Raw genomic sequence first — 20,145 nt, 5'->3', positions numbered from 1 at the left:
GACTATACCGGTTACCCAACATATATTGTACAAAATATATTTAAAAAAAAAAATATGTTGAACGTAGCTAATTAGTAAAGTAAAAAAAATATTAATATTTAATATAATTAAAATAGCTTAATGTATATAAAAATATAAGTATTAAACGCTAAAAGTATAAATAAACCAAAAAAAAATTATGATTTGTATACTTCAACACTTATATATATAAGTGGGTACCCGGAATCGGAACTGGTACCCGGTGGAACCAATTCCAATTCCTAAATTTTAGGACCCGGTTGTACCGGTTCCAATTCCGGTTCCAAATTTTAGGACCCGGTCCCAACCAATTCCGGGTCCGAATCCTAAAATTTTGACCGGGTACCCGGTTTGCTCACCCCTACTCGTGACTCGAAATACCTCAAACAACTCGGGAGATTTCTTTTTCATTTCGTCCTCGGCTTCCCATGTGGCTTCCTCATACTCATGGTTAGACCATAGTACCTTAACAATCTTAACCTCTTTGTTACGTGTACTACGCACTTTGCTGTCAAGGATCTTGACAGGTCTTTCCTCATAAGTTAAACTTTGATCTAACTCAATAGTTTTGGGTTGTAACACGTGCAACTTATCTGAGATATACCTTCTTAACTGAGATACATGAAATACATCATGCACTTTACTTAGTTCCATAGGTAAGGCCAATCTATAAGCTACTTTTCCTATCCTTTACAATACCTCATATGGTCCAATATACTTTGGGCTAAGTTTTCCTTTCTTTCCAAATCTCATTACACCTTTCATTGGTGACACTTTTAACAATACCTTGTCACCGACCTCAAATTCCTCCTCTCTATGCTTCAAATCCGCGTAGCTCTTTTGGCGATCTTGAGCCGCTTGAATCTTAGCTTGAATCTCCCTCACTTTCTTAACTGTATCCTCGATCATTTGAGGCCCTAGAATCATTGTTTCACTTATGTCATTCCAACAAATTGGACAGCGACACTTCCTTCCATATAATGCCTCAAATGGGGCCATGCCAATACTCGCATGGTAGCTATTATTATAGGAAAATTCAATTAAGTCTAAGCTATCTTCCCATCCCCCTTGGAAATCTATTACACAAGATCTCAACATATCTTCCAAGGTTTGAATGGTCCTCTCAGTTTGTCCATCTGTGGCAGGGTGAAAGGCTGTACTCATCTTAAGTGTTGTACCAAAGTTTTCCTGCACACTCTTCCAGAACCTTGAAAGAAACCTAGAATCTCTATCAGACACTATATCCTTTGGAACTCCATGTAATCTCACCACATTTTTTATGTAAGCTTTTGCAAGTTGTTCCATCTTCCAGGTCTCCTTCATTGGTATAAACACCGGTGATCTTGTGAGTCTATCCACCACTACCCAAATGGTGTCATTTCCACTCTTTGACTTTGGAAGGAAAGTCACAAAGTCCATTGAAATAGTCCATTGAAATACAATCCCATTTCCAACCAGGAATTTTCAAAGATTGTACAGTTCCTTGCGGTCTTTTGTGTTCTATCTTTACCTTTTGACAAGTTAGACACTTTGACACAAATTCCGCAACTTCATTCTTCATTCTAGGCCACCAATACACCTTTTTCAAATCCTTATACAACTTGTCCCCTCATGGGTGTACTGAGTATGGTGTATTGTGGCCTTCTTCCATTAATTTTCTCTTCACATCCTCACATTTTTGTGGTACACACCAACGACCTTTGTACCTTAGACTACCGTCGTCATGAATCTTGAAATCTGTGGCTTTTCCTTGACTTATTTTCTCACGAATCCTATCCAACTTCACATCTCCCTTTTGGTTTTCCTTTATCTCATCAAATATCGTTGGTTGAATACTCAGATTTGTAAGTATAACTGCTGGCTGTCCCCATTCTACCATCTCAAGGTTCATTTTTCTCATTTCTCTACATAACTCATCCGCCACTATCAAAGTATTCAGTCCATGACTGGTTTTACGACTTAGGGCATCTGCGACGACATTCGCTTTCCCCTCATGATATTGTATGTCTAAGTCATAGTCTGTGTTATACTCTAACCATCTCCTTTGGCGTGAGTTTAAGTCCCTTTGGGTGAAAATATATTCCAAACTCTTGTGGTCTGTGTAGATTCTACATTTCACCCCACATAAATAGTGCCTCCAGATTTTTAGCGCAAAAATAATTGCAGCTAACTCTAAATCATGGGTTGCAGGATAATTTACTACATGAGTCTTTAACTGCCTTGATGCATAAGCAATCACCTTCCCATTTTGCATAAGCACACATCCTAGACCATTCTTGGATGCGTCACTATACACGTCGTATATACCACTATCATCTGGCAGTGTAAGCACTAGCGCTGTAATTAGCTTTTGTTTTAAGATTTGGAACGCCACCTCACATTCGTCATCCCATTCAAACTTCTTGTCCTTCTTCACTAATGTGGTCATAGGCCTAGCAATTTTCTAAAATACTTATTTAAATTTAAAATACGTATAAAAATACGGGGAATTATAGTAGGGGCCGGTTCGGTGATCGAGGGTGTGAGATGTTGGATGTCTTGCATTTGCGGGGCTTGAAGTTTTCCAAGTTCGAGCTCGATTGGTGAGCAAAGCACGCGTCAAGGGTGAGCATCTTTCTCTCTCTTCTCTCTAGGAAAACAAATCACACTCCTAAACTTAGATCCCTCATTAGTTTAGCAATAGGAGATACATAATCAAATTGCAATAAGTAATGACATGCTTAATCTACATTTCCAAGTCAAACTAAGCATAACATGCCATCAAGCTCCAAATTCAAGGGTAGCTAATCTTATCATGAAGAACTAAAAAGCAATCTCATACAATCAATTTAATCACAAATCAAACATCAATACTTCTCCTAAGTTTACTTAATTAACCATTAGGTTGAGCTTCATCCAACCCCTAGCAAGGGGAACTACTCACAATTCATTGTGAGTAACATGCAAAGTTCCAAGTTGGTGTTCTAAGTAATTCTAAAATTGGGGAAAAGTGATTCACTATGGATAAAACTAACATGCAACAACAATTTATCAAGACTAAAAGAGATTCAAGTGACTTGCAATGACAAAATAAAATCAGAAAATAAGTAGTGACAAGTGAAAGAAGTTACTATTGAAGCTTCAAATGTTGAATAAATGCTGAAAATCTGAGAATGAACCTTGAAGTTTTCCTCTACAATGATTAGATTTTGAGAGTTTCCAAACTAAATCATCCACTAATTAAATGAACTAAGGTGCTAACTAAGATGAAGTTTTTTCTTTCTAAAACTATTCTATTGAGCTAATCTAACCTCCCTCAAAAACGTTCTAAAAAGGAACTTAAATAGTCCGTATAAAGTCGGATGAGATCGGGAAAAGGTCCGACCGAACTCTGGGTAGGTTCGGTCGGACTCTGGGTAGGTTCGGTCGAACTCTGGGAAGGTTCGGCCGAACCTCCCTGCTCCTTGTTTGGTCGAACTTTTGAGGTTCGACCTCTCCTACAAAATCGCTGAAAAGTGGTTTGAAACTACCTCCTTTGCACCTTGGAAGTTCGGTCAAACTTTTGAAAAGTTTAACCACACCTTGGTTTTTCAAAAGTGGAGGAGCATGCATGATACAGAGACTCTTCTATGCGAATGTTCTTCCACCGAACCTTTTAGAGGTTCAGCCGCACCTCCTCTTGCACTTCCTCTTCTTGCTTCCTCTCTTTCCCTTTTTGCTCCTCTTGCCTTTGTCCATGCCTCAAAGCTTGGCCAAGGGGCCTCCCACCGTGCTTAGGACCGCCATGGAACCTACAAAAGATAGCAAAAATCACGATAGCATGGGGATGATATAATAATGCATAAAGATTATCAAAACAAGCGCAAATAAGCATACTTTTCATCAACACATAAAGAATCCATAAGAGGAGAAATGAGGTAGAAAAACCTAAGAAAATAGGAGGAAAAAGACCTAAATACTACCCCTAAGAGTGGCATAAATGTCACTCATCAAATTCCCCCACGCTAAGCCTTTGCTCGCCCTCGAGCAAAGCAAAATAAGATGAATAAGGGAGAAAGATTAAGTTATTTAAACAAGCAAAGAACAAAAGAAAATCCGAAATTGCTTTTAGAAAAAGCAACAAGCCATTTAAACCCTAAGGTCGCCGATGAGGACGAGTTGTGATCTCGGGAGGGTTTCAAAGAGCATACCCCCACAACTCTTACAAAATTGTGTTCAAGACAAACCAAAAACAAGGGAAAGAAAAGCAACAAATACAACACAAATCATTGTCAAGTCAAGCTTTTAGAGATAACAAACATGAATGAATGCCAAACTTTTTAAGTAGTAGAAGTGAGCATGCAAGGGGATGCCAAAGGTTGATTGCAGGAAAAGTCATGCTAAGCATAGGGAACTCTAACATGCACCACTCCCCCTGCATTCCATACAATCTTACCGTGTTCTCTCATCTAGATTCAAATCTACCCTTGGAGATAGCATCTTGTAACTTCTCGAAGGAGTCGGGACAAAGATAAAACAATGCAAAATAGAGGAACCCGACATATTACCAAGTCATGCCCTTTCCATATGCTTGAAATCTAGCTCCCTCCACCGACTAGTGACTCAACCAACATAAGTCAAAAGAGCATCAAAAGGGTTGTAACGTTGGCTAGGTGGTAAGGGTGTGGAAAAATTTGGAAACTGCTGCTTAGCCTAATTGTGAAGCAAAGGGTGATCAAGCCTCTTTTTCAAAATCAAACATCTACCAATTTTCAAACTACGTTGCCGCAAACTTGAACTAAATTGCCAAACATTTTTGAGCTTTAATTTTCCTCTTACATCTTCATTCATCAACCCTCTCTTTTTCTCCCCCTTTTTTTCTTTTTTTTCTTTTCTTCCTTTTTTTTTCCTGCTTTTTCCATTTTGTAAATTCTCATCATTTTTTATTTTCAACTTTATTCCATTATCCTTGCCTTTTGTAACTGTGGAAGGCTTAATCTAGGATTTGCATTCACTTTTATTGAACGCATATTCACAAAATCACTACTTCACTTTCCATTTAGAACCATTCCCTTCCAAATTGCAAATCAAAACTACAATAAGCTTTCATGGCTTGAGCTTCACAATTCTAAGGGTGAAAGTAAAACAAAAAGGGCCATGGGCTTGTAATGTGCTATAATCAAGGAGGGGAAGACTTAACATGATAAGCAAAAAAAAAAGGGCAAATGCAACCAAAAATACAAAAGATAATAAAAATAAAAGCTAATCCTAGAAAACAAAATAGTCACCGAATGAAGAATGCCTTTGTCATTCCTAGGTTAGTTCGGTCTCGATCTCAGGAGCCATACGACAAGTTCTAGATCTAAGCATGCCTTGGTGAGGATTTTACGTCGCTCATACAAGTAATGTTGGAGGTTTGAACAATAAAGCTCACATCGGGTTACAAAAACCATCTCTAGGGCTTCAAATCCCCTAATGAAAGCAACACCTTCTTACCACAAGCAAGTGAATTTGGGTTCGATGGGCCTTACGAGTTCTAGAACAACTAACTTAGCATGAACATATCCTAGAGTCAACCAATGGCAATCCCGAAGCATGCAAACTTATAACACTCAAGAAATAAAGCATTCAAACACACAAGTCAACTTTATTATGCTCAAAATGAAAATGAAATAACTAAGCTTTTCGTGGTTTGCCTTGAAAAAAAAGGAAAATCTTTTTCATTTTTCACATTTTTCGATTTGTTTTTCTTTTATTTTTTTTCAAAAGGAAGGAGTACAAGAGAGATAAAAGGCAAGTAAACATATAATTCCCAATCGACAAACAAAGATCATTCGGCATCAATACCAACGATCACCAGATTCTGTAGAATCAAATGCAAACAACCTCGAACAATCAACACCATCCTAGTCTAAACTAACTATGCACACAAAGGAAAATAAAAGAAAAGTAGGGAAAGATCTCACCAAATGCCGCTTGAATTAGAACACAAGACAAATATTGTGATCTCACCAAGGTTTCCGGAGCTTGAGTTGCTCCTTATTCCATCTTTTTGTGGTTCCTTTTTCAAGCTACAAGGAAAGTGAGACAAAAGAAAAGACACTACAACTATACAAAGAAAAGTTAGTGAACAAAAGAAAAAGACTAGAATTATAAACAAAAGAAATTGACTGACAAAAGGCTATCTACAAAATTTGGATTAAGGGATTTGGATTGAAAATTTGTTCATTAGATCAAGAGAGAAGAGGGAACAATAACTTATTCAAACTTGTTCACACCATAACATCATTATCATACGAATCATCATCATCATAAAAAAAAAATAACCAACCAAAAATCATCACTAACTACAACAAATTCATTATCCTCAATGGTTCTCCATATGCACAAGTTACCATCCTACCACACTACCCTCCTATGTACACTTCAACCAAAAGGAACATCCTCCCCTACGCTAGTCTTTTGCACGTTTCAAGCAAAAGTGAAAGGCATGGAATTCCCGGGGGGGGGGGGGAGGGAGGGGGAGAACACTCATTGGGGGTTTCTATCCTCCCGTTCCTTAGGAGGGTTGATGAAATCAAACCCGGGGCGATCCATGAATGGATGGAAGGGTTGGTTAAAGTGATCATAGGGCCACCCTTGAGTACCCCAACCACCATCAAAAGGATTCGGGGTTGATGTACATGCTGGATCATAGGCGTAGTCACACCCACCTGGCCGATATGGGTTGTATGGTGGGGCACCAACACGTTGGGACGGGTCGATAGGACCTTCCCAATAAGCATAGGTGTTGGGGGTGAGGTTGTTTGGGTCATAGGGGTCCCAATGTGGAACTGGACCCTCTTGAGGCGGGTGGTAGGGATAGTTAACATAGGGCGTTTGAACGCCCGCTTGCACAAGATTATCATAGTTCATCCTTCCGTAGTACCCCCATTGTTCAATGGAAGCTTGATTATCATGACGAATACCATCGAGGGTACTACGGAGGACAGTCATATCAAAAGGAGAAGAAGAAGAAGAAGAAGATGTCTCACCTCCCCCACTAGGGGGGGAATGGGTTGCTCCATTTGGTAGACCGGTTGAGGGTGTGGAATTGCACCGCCGACTTGATTCTTCCTTAATTTATCGGGGATGAATTTCCGCGCAATCTTCCATCTTAGCGGGTTAGAAGGATCTATCGAAGTGTGAGGGGGATCCGGGAGGACACACCATTCTTCTCCATTATTGACCAAGAGGATAAATTTGCGATTTTGGGTGGTGTAGTTGATGAAGCGTTGGTTGCGGAGTGCAACAATAGAGAGAGCATATGGAGGATAGCGGATAGCCTCTTCTTCTTTGTTTTGGAGCACATGGGGGAGCAAATCAATTTGGTCCTTGTAAGCTCCACCTTTCAAATAAAGGGCAATGAGAGTGATCATGCGCCCCATGTGTATCTCATCACCAAGCCGCCTATTGCGAGTGTCCAACAATCTCGAGATAAAGGTGGTGGAGCATTGGAACTTCAAGCACTGAGGATTGTCGGCCAAGTAGAGGCAAGCTACCTCATCTTTCACCATAGAGCCAAGGTTTTCCTTGAAGAATACGACATATTGAAGGAGCCGGGCAAAGTATCTCAAAGCAATATGAATGATGTTGTTAACCTTTGCGGCGTTAGTGCGAAAAACGAGCTTGGTGGAGATGCTCCGCCACCATTCTTGTTCATTATAGGGGATGCGACACATTGAGGTCATATCGGAGGGTCGATATAACCCGGTTGCTTGCCAATGGAAGATGTCGTTGAGCTCACTCTCGGTTAGGGAATGGTCTTCGTTGAACATGCGAAAGTGAAGAATAATTTGAGATTCATTCCCTTCATCATCTTCTTCAATGACTTCCTTACGGAGGGAAGCAAGGAACTCCAATGTGACGCGCTCATAGGTGTGAGCGTGGAGGTTGATGAACTCGCCCCAACCAAAGTTTTGTGCGAGCTGGACTACTTCATCCATGATGCCAAGTTTTGTTAAGGTGTTACCGCAGAAGAACCTTGTCGATCGTGTATGATGGTCTATGAGGGTCTTATAGACATCCCAAAAGTGCTTATTCGGAGCGATGATGCCATGATCATTAATGCCGGGTGGAGGTGGAAAAGTGGGTAATGAAGATTCACCTGTCCTCTTCCTCTTGGACTTGCCTTTGCCAAAAAGATGCATTGTGAATCTACAAAATCACCAAGGACTAACATTAGGAAGATTCAAGCCAAGAGGAGGCACAAGAAGCTTGCCAAGATAAAAAGTGTATGCGATGAGAGTAAAAGCCATGAGTTGTGAAATAGATGTAGAAGATAATAACAATACAATTCAAGGCTTTAATGGACACTTATAAACCAAGGCACGAGCTAAATGTCCTATGGCAATCAAATGCAAATCCTAAGAAAACCTAGGTGAATTTGGGCATGATGTCCCCTAAAATTCATGAAAATCACTCAAAACTCATCAAAATCAAACCAAGAAAAATGAGTAATAATCACAAAATTACATCCAACTCAAGAATTTCTCAATCAAAATGTATCATGAACAACCTAGTGAAAAATCTACATATTCAAGAAAATAATTTGAAATCATGAAAAATCAAGGCATACATGCAAATTCATCATGAAACAAGTTCTACTATCAACAACCAACCAATTACAACAAGGAAATCCCAAGAAACACATAAATCAAACAAGCCATGACTAACAATTTCAATTATACCACAATTAATACTTGAACATGTAAAACATGGTAAAACTAAGAGAAATTGAAGAAATGAACTTGCAAAATCTAGAATAACCATACCACAATTGATTGGAAGCAAGTAGAAATCCAAAAGTTTCAAGTCACTCAAACCCTAGAAATTGGGGAAAAAATGAAGAGATTGTAGGAATTGAGTAGTGGATGAAAAAGAAGTGAGAAAGAGAAGAGATTGGAGTGATTTTTATGGAGATTTGAGGTTGGAGGAGGGGTGACAATGGAGTTTTAGAGTGAGAAGGAGAAGAGAAGATAGAGATAGAGCCGAAAGAATGAAGGAGGAATGAGAAAGTTGCGACCCTCCTTTTTTTTATTTTGGGAGCTTGCTCGAAAAAGGTTCGGCCGAACCATGAAGAAGTTCGGTCTGACCACCAGAGGTTCGACCAAACTTTTGAAAAGTTCGGTCGAACTTCTGAATTTCCTGAATCTAGCAAATTGCAACCTAATTTGACTTCCAGAACAGGAGCGGCCGAACTCTTGGGCGGTTCGGTCGGACTAGTAGAGGTTCGACCAAACTTTTGAAAAGTTCGGTCGAACTTCCAAATTGCCCAGAATCTGGCAGATTGCAACCCAACTTCAATTCTAAAGCAGGAGCGGCCGAACTCCTTGTGGGTTCTGTCAAACTTTTGAAAAGTTCGACCAAACCTATATGGAGTTCGATTGAACTTCCCCAAAACCCTCAATTCTGAAAATTTTGCACAAAACTTCTCCTCAGACACACTAAAATACCACACAATTATGCCAAAAGATCATGGAAAATGCATTCCCTTTGAAGGTAAGACAAACAAGAATACCAACACAAACCAAATACACACTAAACCATCAATCCAAAGTTGTATAAAGAAGAATGAAAAACATCAAGAAAATAGAATAGAGGAGGGTTAGAAACTCAGGTTGCCTCCCGAAAGCGCTTCTTTAACGTCAATATCTTGACGACCTCCTCACTCAGGAGGTAAGATTATATTTTACCAACTCAATCAAACCAACATGAGCACCCTCGTAGTAATGCATGAGGCGATGCCCATTGACTTTGAATGATCTCAATCCATCTAAATCTGAAATTTCCATGGCTTCATGAGGAAACACTTCTTTGACGACAAAAGGACCACTCCACCTTGACAAAAATTTCCCGGGAAACAATTTCAGTCTTGAATTGTAGAGAAGTACCTTGTCACCTACAAGAAATATCTTATTTTCAATGTGTCGATCATGCCATTCCTTTGACTGGGCCTTGTATATGCTAGCACAATCATAGGCATCCAATCGAAGCTCTTCTAGCTCATGCAAATCCAGCCATCTTTGCTCTCCTGCACTTGCCAAATTGAAATTTATTTTCTTTATGCCCATTGTGCTCGGTGCTCAAGCTCCATCGGAAGATGACAAGATTTGCCATACACAAGTCGGTATGGGGTTGTGCCTATAGGGGTCTTGAATGCCGTTCTATATGCCCAAAGAGCATCATCAAGTTTTTCCCACCAATCTTTTCGATTCCTTGCAACCGTCTTCTCAAGAATCAACTTAATTTGATGATTGGACACTTCCGCTTGCCCACTAGTTTGTGGGTGATAGGTCAAACCAAATCGTTGATGAACTCCATGCTTCCTTTGAAAGGCACTATGCACGAAATGTGAACCATTATCACTAACCAGCACTCTAGGAATCCCAAATCTCGGAAATATGACTTTCTTGAACAATTTCATCACTACCTTGTGGTCATTAGTTGGGGAGGCAATGGCTTTAACCCATTTTGAGACATAGTCGACCGCCACAAGGATGTATTGATTCCTATGAGAAGAAAGGAATGGTCCCATAAAGTCAATACCCCATACATCAAATACCTGTATCTCAAGTAATGGTTGTTGAGGCATCTCATTTTGCTTGGATATGTTGCCGGTTCGTTGACAACGGTCACAAGTCTTCACAAACCCCCAAGCATCCTTAAAGATGTGAGGCCACCACAAACCGCTTTGCAAGATCTTCAAGGCTGTTTTGTTTGTCCCCATGTGGCCTCCACAAGGATCAAAATAGCACATCTTTAGCACACTTTGCACTTCTTCATTTGGAACACACTTTCGGAGCAAACCATCTACTCCCCTTTTGTAGAGAATGGGGTCATCCTACACATAATGTCTTGCTTCTCTTTTAAGTTTCTTCCTTTGATTCTTGGAGAAATCGGGAGGAAACTCCCCACATCCCAAGTTGTTCACCAAGTCGACGAACCAAGGAAGCTCTTTCTCATTCAAGACATAAAGCACATCATCTCTCAATTCATCACATATGGGGACCTCATCATCACTTGCTTGCACATTTTCTAAACGGGAGAGATAGTCCGCAATTACATTCTCGGCCCCTTTCTTGTCACGGATTTCAACATCAAATTGTTGGAGTGATAGGACCCAACGAAGAAGACGAGGCTTGGACTTTTTATTTGCCACAAGGTACCTAATAGCCGCATGATCGGAGTAGACAATAGTTTTGGAGCCAATGAGGTACTTCCAAAACTTCTCAAAAGCATGCACCATGGCAAGAAACTCCTTTTCCGTTGTAGTGTAATTACGTTGGGCTTCATTCAAGGTCTTGGACATGTAGTCGATCACATGAAGTCTCTTTTCAACTCTTTGTCCAAGCACACCCCCAATAGCTACATCACTAGCATCACACATAAGCTCAAAGGGCAAATCCCATCTTGGCCCTTGCACTATAGGAGAAGAGATCAAAGCTTCTTTCAACTTATTGAAGGCTCGGAGGCATTCTTCATCAAAGACAAAATCGGCCACTTTTTGAAGGAGAGCATTTAGGAGTCTAGCAATGAGGGAGAAATCTTTGATGAACCTCCTATAAAACTCCGCATGCCCCAAAAAGGATCTCACTCCCTTAACATTGATTGGGGGTGGCAATTTCTCTATCACTTCCACTTTTGCCTTGTCCACTTCAATCCCCTTGTTTGATATTTTGTGCCCAAGAACGATTCCTTCTTCTACCATGAAATGGCATTTTTCCCAATTCAAAACCAAGTTGACCTTTTCACATCTAGCCAAGCATTTGCCCAAGTTGGACAAACAATCCTCAAATGAAAGGCCTCCAACCGAAAAATCGTCCATGAACACTTCCATTTCCGCTTCAAGCTTATCACCAAAAATGCTCATCATACATCTTTGAAAAGTCCCCGGTGCATTGCAAAGTCCTAAAGGCATCCTCTTATATACAAAAGTACCATATGGACAAGTAAAAGTTGTCTTCTCTTGGTCATCCGGGTTTATAGGGATTTGAAAGAAACCCAAATAACCATCAAGAAAACAATAGTACTTGTGCCTTGTTAGTCTCTCAAGAATTTGGTCAATAAAAGGGAGGGGAAAGTGATCCTTTTTGGTGGATGCATTTAGACATCTATAGTCTATACACATATTCTAACCGGTCACCGTTCTAGTTGAATTGAGCTCTGCATTCTCATTTTCAACTACGGTCATTCCCCCCTTTTTAGAGACCACATGAATGGGGAAAACCTATCTAGAACTCGAAATAGGGAAGATGATGCCCACATCAAGGAGTTTGGTGATTTCTTTATTCACCACCTCCCCTATTTGAGGATTGAGTTTCCTTTGCCTTTCAATGGAAGGCTTAGCACCCTCCTTAAGTGTTATGTGGTGCATACATAAAGCGGGACTAATACCCTTGAGGTTATCAATGGTATAGCCTAAAGCACCTTGGTGGTCTCTCAATACACCACATAACATTTGAGTTTGGCACTCATTCAAAGAGGAATTTACTATAACCGGGTAAGTTAAATTTGGACCAAGAAACTCGTACCTTAGGTGTGATGGTAGAGGTTTGAGCTCTACCATTGGAACACCTTTATCTTCTCTTTTAGTGGCTATCTCCAATGCATCTTCGGTTTTGATTCCCATGCATACTTGCTCAATGCTTCCTTCCACACTTGCTTCAAGCATCTCTTCATACAATGTCATCTCCTTGCTTTGTTCCCCTATCTTTTCTTTGTTCAATAAAACATTCTCAAGGGCATTGTTAGAAGTGAGAAAGTGTTCATGCATAGTATTCACAATAGAATCAATAGCATTAATCATCATACAATTTTCCAATGTTGAGCTTGGATATTTCATGCTTTCATTCAAGTCAAATTCTATTACCTCATCTCCTACTTTTAGTGTAATTTTAGCACTTTTAACATCAATTAAAGCACCCGAAGTAGCAAGAAAAGGTCTTCCTAGAATTATTGGAATGTTAACATCTTCATCCATTTCCAATACAACAAAGTCCACCGGAATTACAAACTTTCCCACCCTTAGAGGAACATCCTCTACCTTACCCTTTGGAAATTTAATGGATCGATTGGCCAATTGTAAGGTAATGTTAATGGGTAGAAGTTCCACTATCTCAAGTCTTTGATATACCGAATGTGGCATAAGGCTAACACTAGCCCCAAGGTCACACAAAGCATTATCAATTTACATTTTATATATTGCACAAGGGATAGAAAAGTTACTGGGATCTTTCAACTTTGGTGGCATCTTATTCATGATAATAACACTACAATTCTCGGTGAGATTCACCGTTTCCCTCTATCACACTTTCTCCTTCCACTCAAAATATCTTTAAAAAACCTAGCATAGTTAGGCATTTGCTTGATAGCATCGGTAAAAGGGATTGAAAGGCGAATCTGCTTCAATGTTTCAAGGAATTTTCCAAATTGCACATCTAATTTGTGTCTCACAAATTTATGGGGATATGGAAGTCTTTGCAATTGTTTGGTTTCTATTTCTTTTTCTTTTTCTTTTTCACTCTCTTTTTCTTTTTCATTCTCAAAGGCTTTCTCTTCGTCATGCTCAAAATCGCTCTCAAGAGGAGGCTCACTCATGTTCATTTTCTCATTGTTTTTCTTAGGGACACTCTCTTCCAACACTTTCCCACTCCTAGTTGATATAGCATTAACGAGTCTCTTGGGATCTAGTCATTGGGGTGGAAGTTTGGAAGTGCTAGCCCCTTCCTTTAAAGCATTGGTCAATTGAGAAATTTGTGTTTCAAGCATCTTATTATGAGTCATTACTTCACTAAATTTCTTATCACTAGAGACCATGAAAGTGTTGAACATTTTAGTTTGGCTTCCCATCATTTCCTCTAAATTGGATCTATGTGGAGGTGTTTGTGCATAGTAGTTATCTTGAGGAGCTCTAGTACCTCTCACATTCGAATTTGAAGCATTTTGATTAGAAAAACCTCTATTATAATTGTTGTTCCAATTGTTCCTATTATTAGAGTTCCCTCCTTGGTGATATTGGCCTTGATTCCCATAATTCCCTTGGTTATTATGGTTATGGTTACCATAACCACCTTGTTGGTTGTAGTTACCTTGGGGATTTTGGTCCCTTTGGTTCCTATTACCCCATGAATTTTGGTTATGATAATCATAATTATTTCCTCTTTGATTATAGGAATTTTCCCCTTGCCCTCTTTGATTAGGTGGTAAATATCTTTGATTGTCATTTCTAGGTCTATTATCATAAGACAAAGCATTGACATGTTCGTTTTCAAGTTCATTACCATCCTCATATTGGGGTTGGGGTTGAGAATCATAAGTGCAAGAAGAGGTTTCATGATCATATGATCCACAATTTTCACAAAATAAGCACCCATTTGGCATGTTATCAGATGTAGAAGTAGAAGGGTTAGAACTCATACCTCTCCCCTTAGATTAGGAAGGACGCTCTTGGTGTGAAGAGGAGGACTCAAGCTTTGCCTTGATTGATGTCATCTCCTTGCCAAGGTTGGCGATTTGAGATGTCAAATTATTGATGGCGTTGAGGTGATCAACGAAGTAAACCACACTCCCTCCTTTCCTCGAAGACTCCCTCTCTCCTTCTTTCCAATCCATGTGGTGTCTCACCACATCTTCTATGATTTCAATAACTTTCTCCTCCGTTTTGTTCATAATAGGGCCACCGGCTCCCGCATCCAAACTTGTCTTCCCTTGGGGGCTCAATCCTCCGTAGAAAATTTGAAGCACTTGGTATGCGGGAATGACATGATGAGGACACTCCCTTTGATATTCTTTGTACCTCTCCCATGTCTCGTATATGGTTTCACTAGCTCTTTGACAGAAACCTTGGATCAACGCCCTTGCTTTGGCCGTTTTCTTTTGAGAGTAAAATCTCCCTAAGAAAGTCGTGGTGACCTCATCCCAAGTTCTCAAAGAATTGGGTTTCACCTCATTTTCAAGCCATTCAAGAGCCCTTCCTATTAGGGAGAAAGGAAATAGTTTTAGTCTCACAAACTCTTGAGTGACCCCATTCACCTTGATCGTGTTGCAATATTTCTCAAACTCGTTCAAATGTGCAAGAGGGCTCTCGTGTTTTTCTCCACTAAATTTTCTCCTCTCAATCAAATTTATCATTGCGGGCCGAATCTCGAAATCATTGTCCGGGGTGTTTGGGGGAACAATCCCACTCGAAGCTCTATAACCTCCCGGAGTTCCCAACTCCTTCAAAGGTCTTTGAGGTGGTGGCTGTGGATCACCCATTTGGTCTTGTTGTTCCTCGAAGTTGAACTCTCTAGTTGGGGAAGTAGTTAACGGCCTAGAACCGGATCTCCTTCTCCTTCTTCTTCTAAAAGTTTTTTCAATCTCGGGATCGTAAGGCACCAAAATCCTGTTATGGGTTCTACGCATACACTCAACAATTGCAATTAGTAACAAGGCTACAAGTGTAGCCAAAAAGAAACAAACTCTTTTTGTATTTTTTTTATCTTTAATGGTGAACTAGACTCAAGTAATCAATTAGCAATTAACAACACCATTCCTCGGCAACGGCGCCATTTTGATGGGCGTTAGAACGGTCGCACATTCCACACTCATTCAAACACATTTATAAGCAAACATCTCACAAACTAAGCATAATGACAAGTAAGAGTTCGGTCCACAAGGAACAAGATGTAATCGCTAAAGATCTTAATACGCAAGCTAGTTCGAAGACTTATATTGGTTGGGGGTTCGTCAAGTAGACAAACAAACTATTGTTCTAAATCAAGTGATTAAAAGCACTAGGAAATGGGATCCACTCAATCATGGCAATTAAGCATATTGGGAGTAAAAGAGACAAGAGATAGCAAGGACTATATGTAAGACCAACCTCATGCAATTAGGAAAACAACTCACACTTCTAAACTTAGATCCCTCATTAGTTTAGCAATAGGAGATACATAATCAAATTTCAATAAGTAATGACATGCTTAATCTACATTTCCAAGTCTAACTAAGCATAACATGCCATCAAGCTCCAAATTCAAGGGTAGCTAATCCTATCATGAAGAACTAACAAGCAATCTCATACAATCAATTTAATCACAAATCAAACATCAATACTTCTCCCAAGTTTACTTAATTAACCATTAGGTTGAGCTTCACCCAACCCCTAGCAAGGGGGACTACTCACAATTCATTGTGAGTAACATGCAAAGTTCCAAGTTGGTGTTCTAAGTAATTCTAAAATTGGGGAAAAGTGATTCACTATGGATAAAACTAACATGCAACAACAATTTATCAAGACTAAAAGAGATTCAAGTGACTTGCAATGACAAAATAAAATCAGAAAATAAGTAGTGACAAGTGAAAGAAGTTACTATTGAAGCTTCAAATGTTGAATAAATGCTGAAAATCTGAGAATGAACCTTGAAGTTTTCCTCTACAATGATTAGATTTTGAGAGTTTCCAAACTAAATCATCCACTAATAAATGAACTAAGGTGCTAAACTAAGAGGAAGTTTTTTCTTTCTAAAACTATTCTACTGAGCTAATCTATCCTCCCTCAAAAACGTTCTAAAAAGGAACTTAAATAGTCCGTATAAAGTCGGTTGAGATCGGGAAAAGGTCCGACCGAACTCTGGGTAGGTTCGGTCGGACTCTGGGTAGGTTCGGTCGAACTTTGGGTGGGTTCGGCCGAACCTCCCTGCTCCTTGTTTGGTCGAACTTTTGTGGTTCGACCCTCTTGCAAAATCGTTGAAAACTGGTTTGAAACTGCCTCCTTTGCACCTTGGAAGTTCGGTCAAACTTTTGAAAAGTTTAACCACACCTTGGTTCGACCGAACCTTTCAGAGGTTCGTCCACACCTCCTCTTGCACTTCCTCTTCTTGCTTCCTCTCCTTCCCTTTTTGCTCCTCTTGCCTTTTTCCATGCCTCCAAGCTTAGCCAAGGGACCTCCCACCGTGCTTAGGACCACCATGGAACCTACAAAAGATAGCAAAAATCACGAGAGCATGGGGAAGATAAAATAATGCATAAAGATTATCAAAACAAGCGCAAATAAGCATACTTTTCATCAACACATAAAGAAACCATAAGAGGAGAAAGGAGGTTGAAAAACCTAAGAAAATAGGAGGAAAGAGACCTAAATACTACCCCTAAGAGTGACATAAATGTCACTCATCACCGGTTCGGTGATCGAGGGTGTGAGACGTTGGAGGTCTTAGCTTGCATTTGCGTGGATTGAAGTTTTCCAAGTCCGAGCTCGATTAGTGAGCGAAGTACGCGTCAAGGGTGAGCTTCTTTCTCTCTCTTCTCTTTATGTGTTTGTGTTTTATTTGTCTGCATGCTATCTTGTTATGTTGTAATTATGATGCATGCGATCCGGTTTTCGGGTTTTGTTTCCACGCGGTGTCGGACACCGCAAAACCCAATAGAGAGAGCAAAAAGAAAAAGGCCAAGCAATCACTGGGCACCACTGTGGTCAACCATATTGCTGGAATTCCCAAATCCAACACCGCTGCTGTTGAGAAGTTAGATGATCAAATATCTACTGGCCTAGCTTCTAGCAGCAATGAGGGTTCAAATATCGAGCAGGAGAGTGAGGTTCTTACGAGAGATTTAACTACTAATGATATTGCTGAAGTGGAATCTGTAGGCTCTAATGAGGAAGACCCCATGATTTTTGAACTTCATCAGGTACAGTCATTTACTCCACACCCTACCTTCACATTCTTTGCCATGTCGAGGAAGTATGGAAGACCAGTCAGGTGAAAAGCAAAGAACAAGAAAGGTAAAAGGTATTGCAGGTTTTATTTTTGTAGTATCAAGAAATGCAAGGGAACAAGTTTGGAACACCCTATGACCGGCGATAGATTCCCTCAGTCCTCTTATTTGCATTATCAAGAAGTTCACAACATTTGTACCCCCAATCCCCACCTTAGTTCTTGTATTAACTTGGCTAAGAGAGTTAAATTTTCAATTTGTAGTCTTAATAGTTAGTTAGGAGCTAGCTTCCTTTTTGGACCTTTGTCAAAATAAAAAAAAAAAAAAAAAAAAAAAAAAAGGAGTAATTTCATAATAATAAAGATTATAAAATTGTGATATTTGAAAATAACATATCGAGACGAATCAAACAAGATCTCACATGACTATATTTTAAAATATGTAATAATGAGAATTTATGGTCGATATATTCTACCTTTGAACACATGTTTAAAGTGTTGAAAAAAAATACTTGGTATAAGAACGTAGATAGTTGTCACTAGAGGTGACCATTCGGGTGCCCGGGTCGGGTTCGGTGAGGCCGGCCGATCAGGTTTATTTTTAAACTTGAGTCATGCTAAATTATTGTGTTCATGCAAGTTTAAAATCTAAATCGGATATTTTTCGGGTCGATTTTAAATTGGGTCGGGTCGGATGTGCGTGACACCCGTAGTTGTCACAGTTACAATATGTTGTAAGCCCATAAAAACCACAAATGATGTTACCAAAGAAAGTGACTTAGAAAAACAACAATTTATGATAATACACCTGATTCCAAAAAACATGAAAATGTGGATGGAGTCTAACATCTGATTGGCTCCTTATCTATCCACCATATATCCAGTAACATATCTTCCCTAGATTTCACTCATCCTACTTGGCACCTCTCATGATGTCTATTTTGATCTCCTCAACCCCACAAACTAGTTCATAAAATCAGCACTCTTAAGAAAAGCTCTTCCAGAAAACCCAATTACACAACCTGAGTTACTAGTGAGGAGAAACTGCGTGAATTAGCAGCAAATTCAGGTCAAAAGCAAGAAACATGGCAGCAGCAACATCTGCTACAGCAGTAGTAAATGGGTTTACCTCGCCCTTCATGTCGGGCGGGAAGAAGAGTAGTCAGTCATTGCTGTTTGGAGCTGCGGTTGTTAACAGCAAAGTTACAACAACCAGCAGGAAGTTGATTGTGGCTGCAGCAGCTGCTCCTAAGAAGTCTTGGATTCCTGCTGTTAAAGGTGGTGGCAACTTCATTGACCCCGAGTGGCTCGATGGCTCGTAAGTTTTTTCTCTCGCCAGTCAATTTTACTTTGCCTTATCTACAAGTTCTTCATGGTTTTTGTACGACAATCAGTCCAGAAAAGAAAAAAAAAAAAAAAAAAAAAAAACATTTAGAGACAGATGGAGTATTATTTAGTCGAATTACTTTAGTTTGAAATTGTTAATAAAGTTTAGTTCATCAATTATAGCTTAAAAGATTGTTCATTAAACTTTAATTTTTGGGATTCCGTCTGATAGGGAGGATTATTTTTGTTAATATTTGTTGTTGAGTTTATTACGATTTGATTAATAGTTAGATTTTTGTGTGTAAAATTAAAAACTTTTAATGATTGTCTATGTAAGACTAAGGTCTTTAGATTTAAAGTATGTTTATTAATCCTTCCACTAATACAATTTCATGCTAAAAACCAGACTCCCAGGAGACTACGGGTTCGACCCGCTAGGACTAGGAAAGGACCCAGCATTCCTAAAATGGTACAGAGAGGCAGAGCTAATCCACGGGCGATGGGCAATGCTAGCAGTTGTCGGGATCTTTGTCGGACAGGCATGGACTGGGATCCCATGGTTCGAGGCTGGTGCAGCCCCAGGCGCCGTAGCTCCATTCTCATTCGGAACATTGCTAGGGACTCAGCTCTTGCTCATGGGATGGGTAGAGAGCAAGAGATGGGTCGATTTCTTCGACCCCGACTCACAATCTGTGGAATGGGCAACCCCATGGTCGAAAACTGCTGAGAACTTCAGCAATGCAACAGGCGAACAAGGTTACCCTGGAGGCAAGTTTTTCGATCCGTTGAGCTTAGCAGGAACCATCAAGGATGGTGTTTACATTCCAGACACAGAGAAGCTAGAAAGACTGAAGTTAGCTGAGATTAAGCATGCTAGAATTGCTATGTTAGCTATGCTTACTTTTTACTTTGAAGCAGGACAAGGGAAAACTCCCCTAGGAGCTTTGGGATTGTAAACAAAGATTAATTCCCTTTAATTGAGATATTGATCTGGTGTAATTAAATGAAAAAATCTAATGTGGAACTTGACATTTGGTTTCTACTAGTAGCAATCTAATCTTACACTCTCAATATTCTCGACTTTCTTGTCTTAAAACAAAATTTT

General features: G+C 39.7%; 1 protein-coding gene across 1 annotated transcript; it reads left to right on the top strand.

Annotated features, from left to right (window-relative positions):
* Positions 1 to 18,680: 18,680 nt before the first annotated feature.
* On the top strand, positions 18,681 to 20,080 carry LOC110716860 (chlorophyll a-b binding protein CP24, chloroplastic). The gene is made up of 2 exons (XM_021895508.1): positions 18,681 to 19,032; positions 19,447 to 20,080. The coding sequence occupies exons 1-2, from the start codon at positions 18,800 to 18,802 to the stop codon at positions 19,994 to 19,996; spliced, it is 783 nt and encodes a 260-aa protein (XP_021751200.1). The 5' UTR covers positions 18,681 to 18,799; the 3' UTR covers positions 19,997 to 20,080.
* Positions 20,081 to 20,145: the final 65 nt, after the last annotated feature.

Source organism: Chenopodium quinoa, unplaced genomic scaffold (genome assembly GCF_001683475.1).
Source record: "Chenopodium quinoa cultivar QQ74 unplaced genomic scaffold, ASM168347v1, whole genome shotgun sequence".
In the NCBI taxonomy this organism is placed as follows: Eukaryota; Viridiplantae; Streptophyta; class Magnoliopsida; order Caryophyllales; family Amaranthaceae; genus Chenopodium; species Chenopodium quinoa.
Note: the sequence above shows the minus strand (reverse complement) of the source record. Positions and strands in the feature narration are given on the sequence as shown.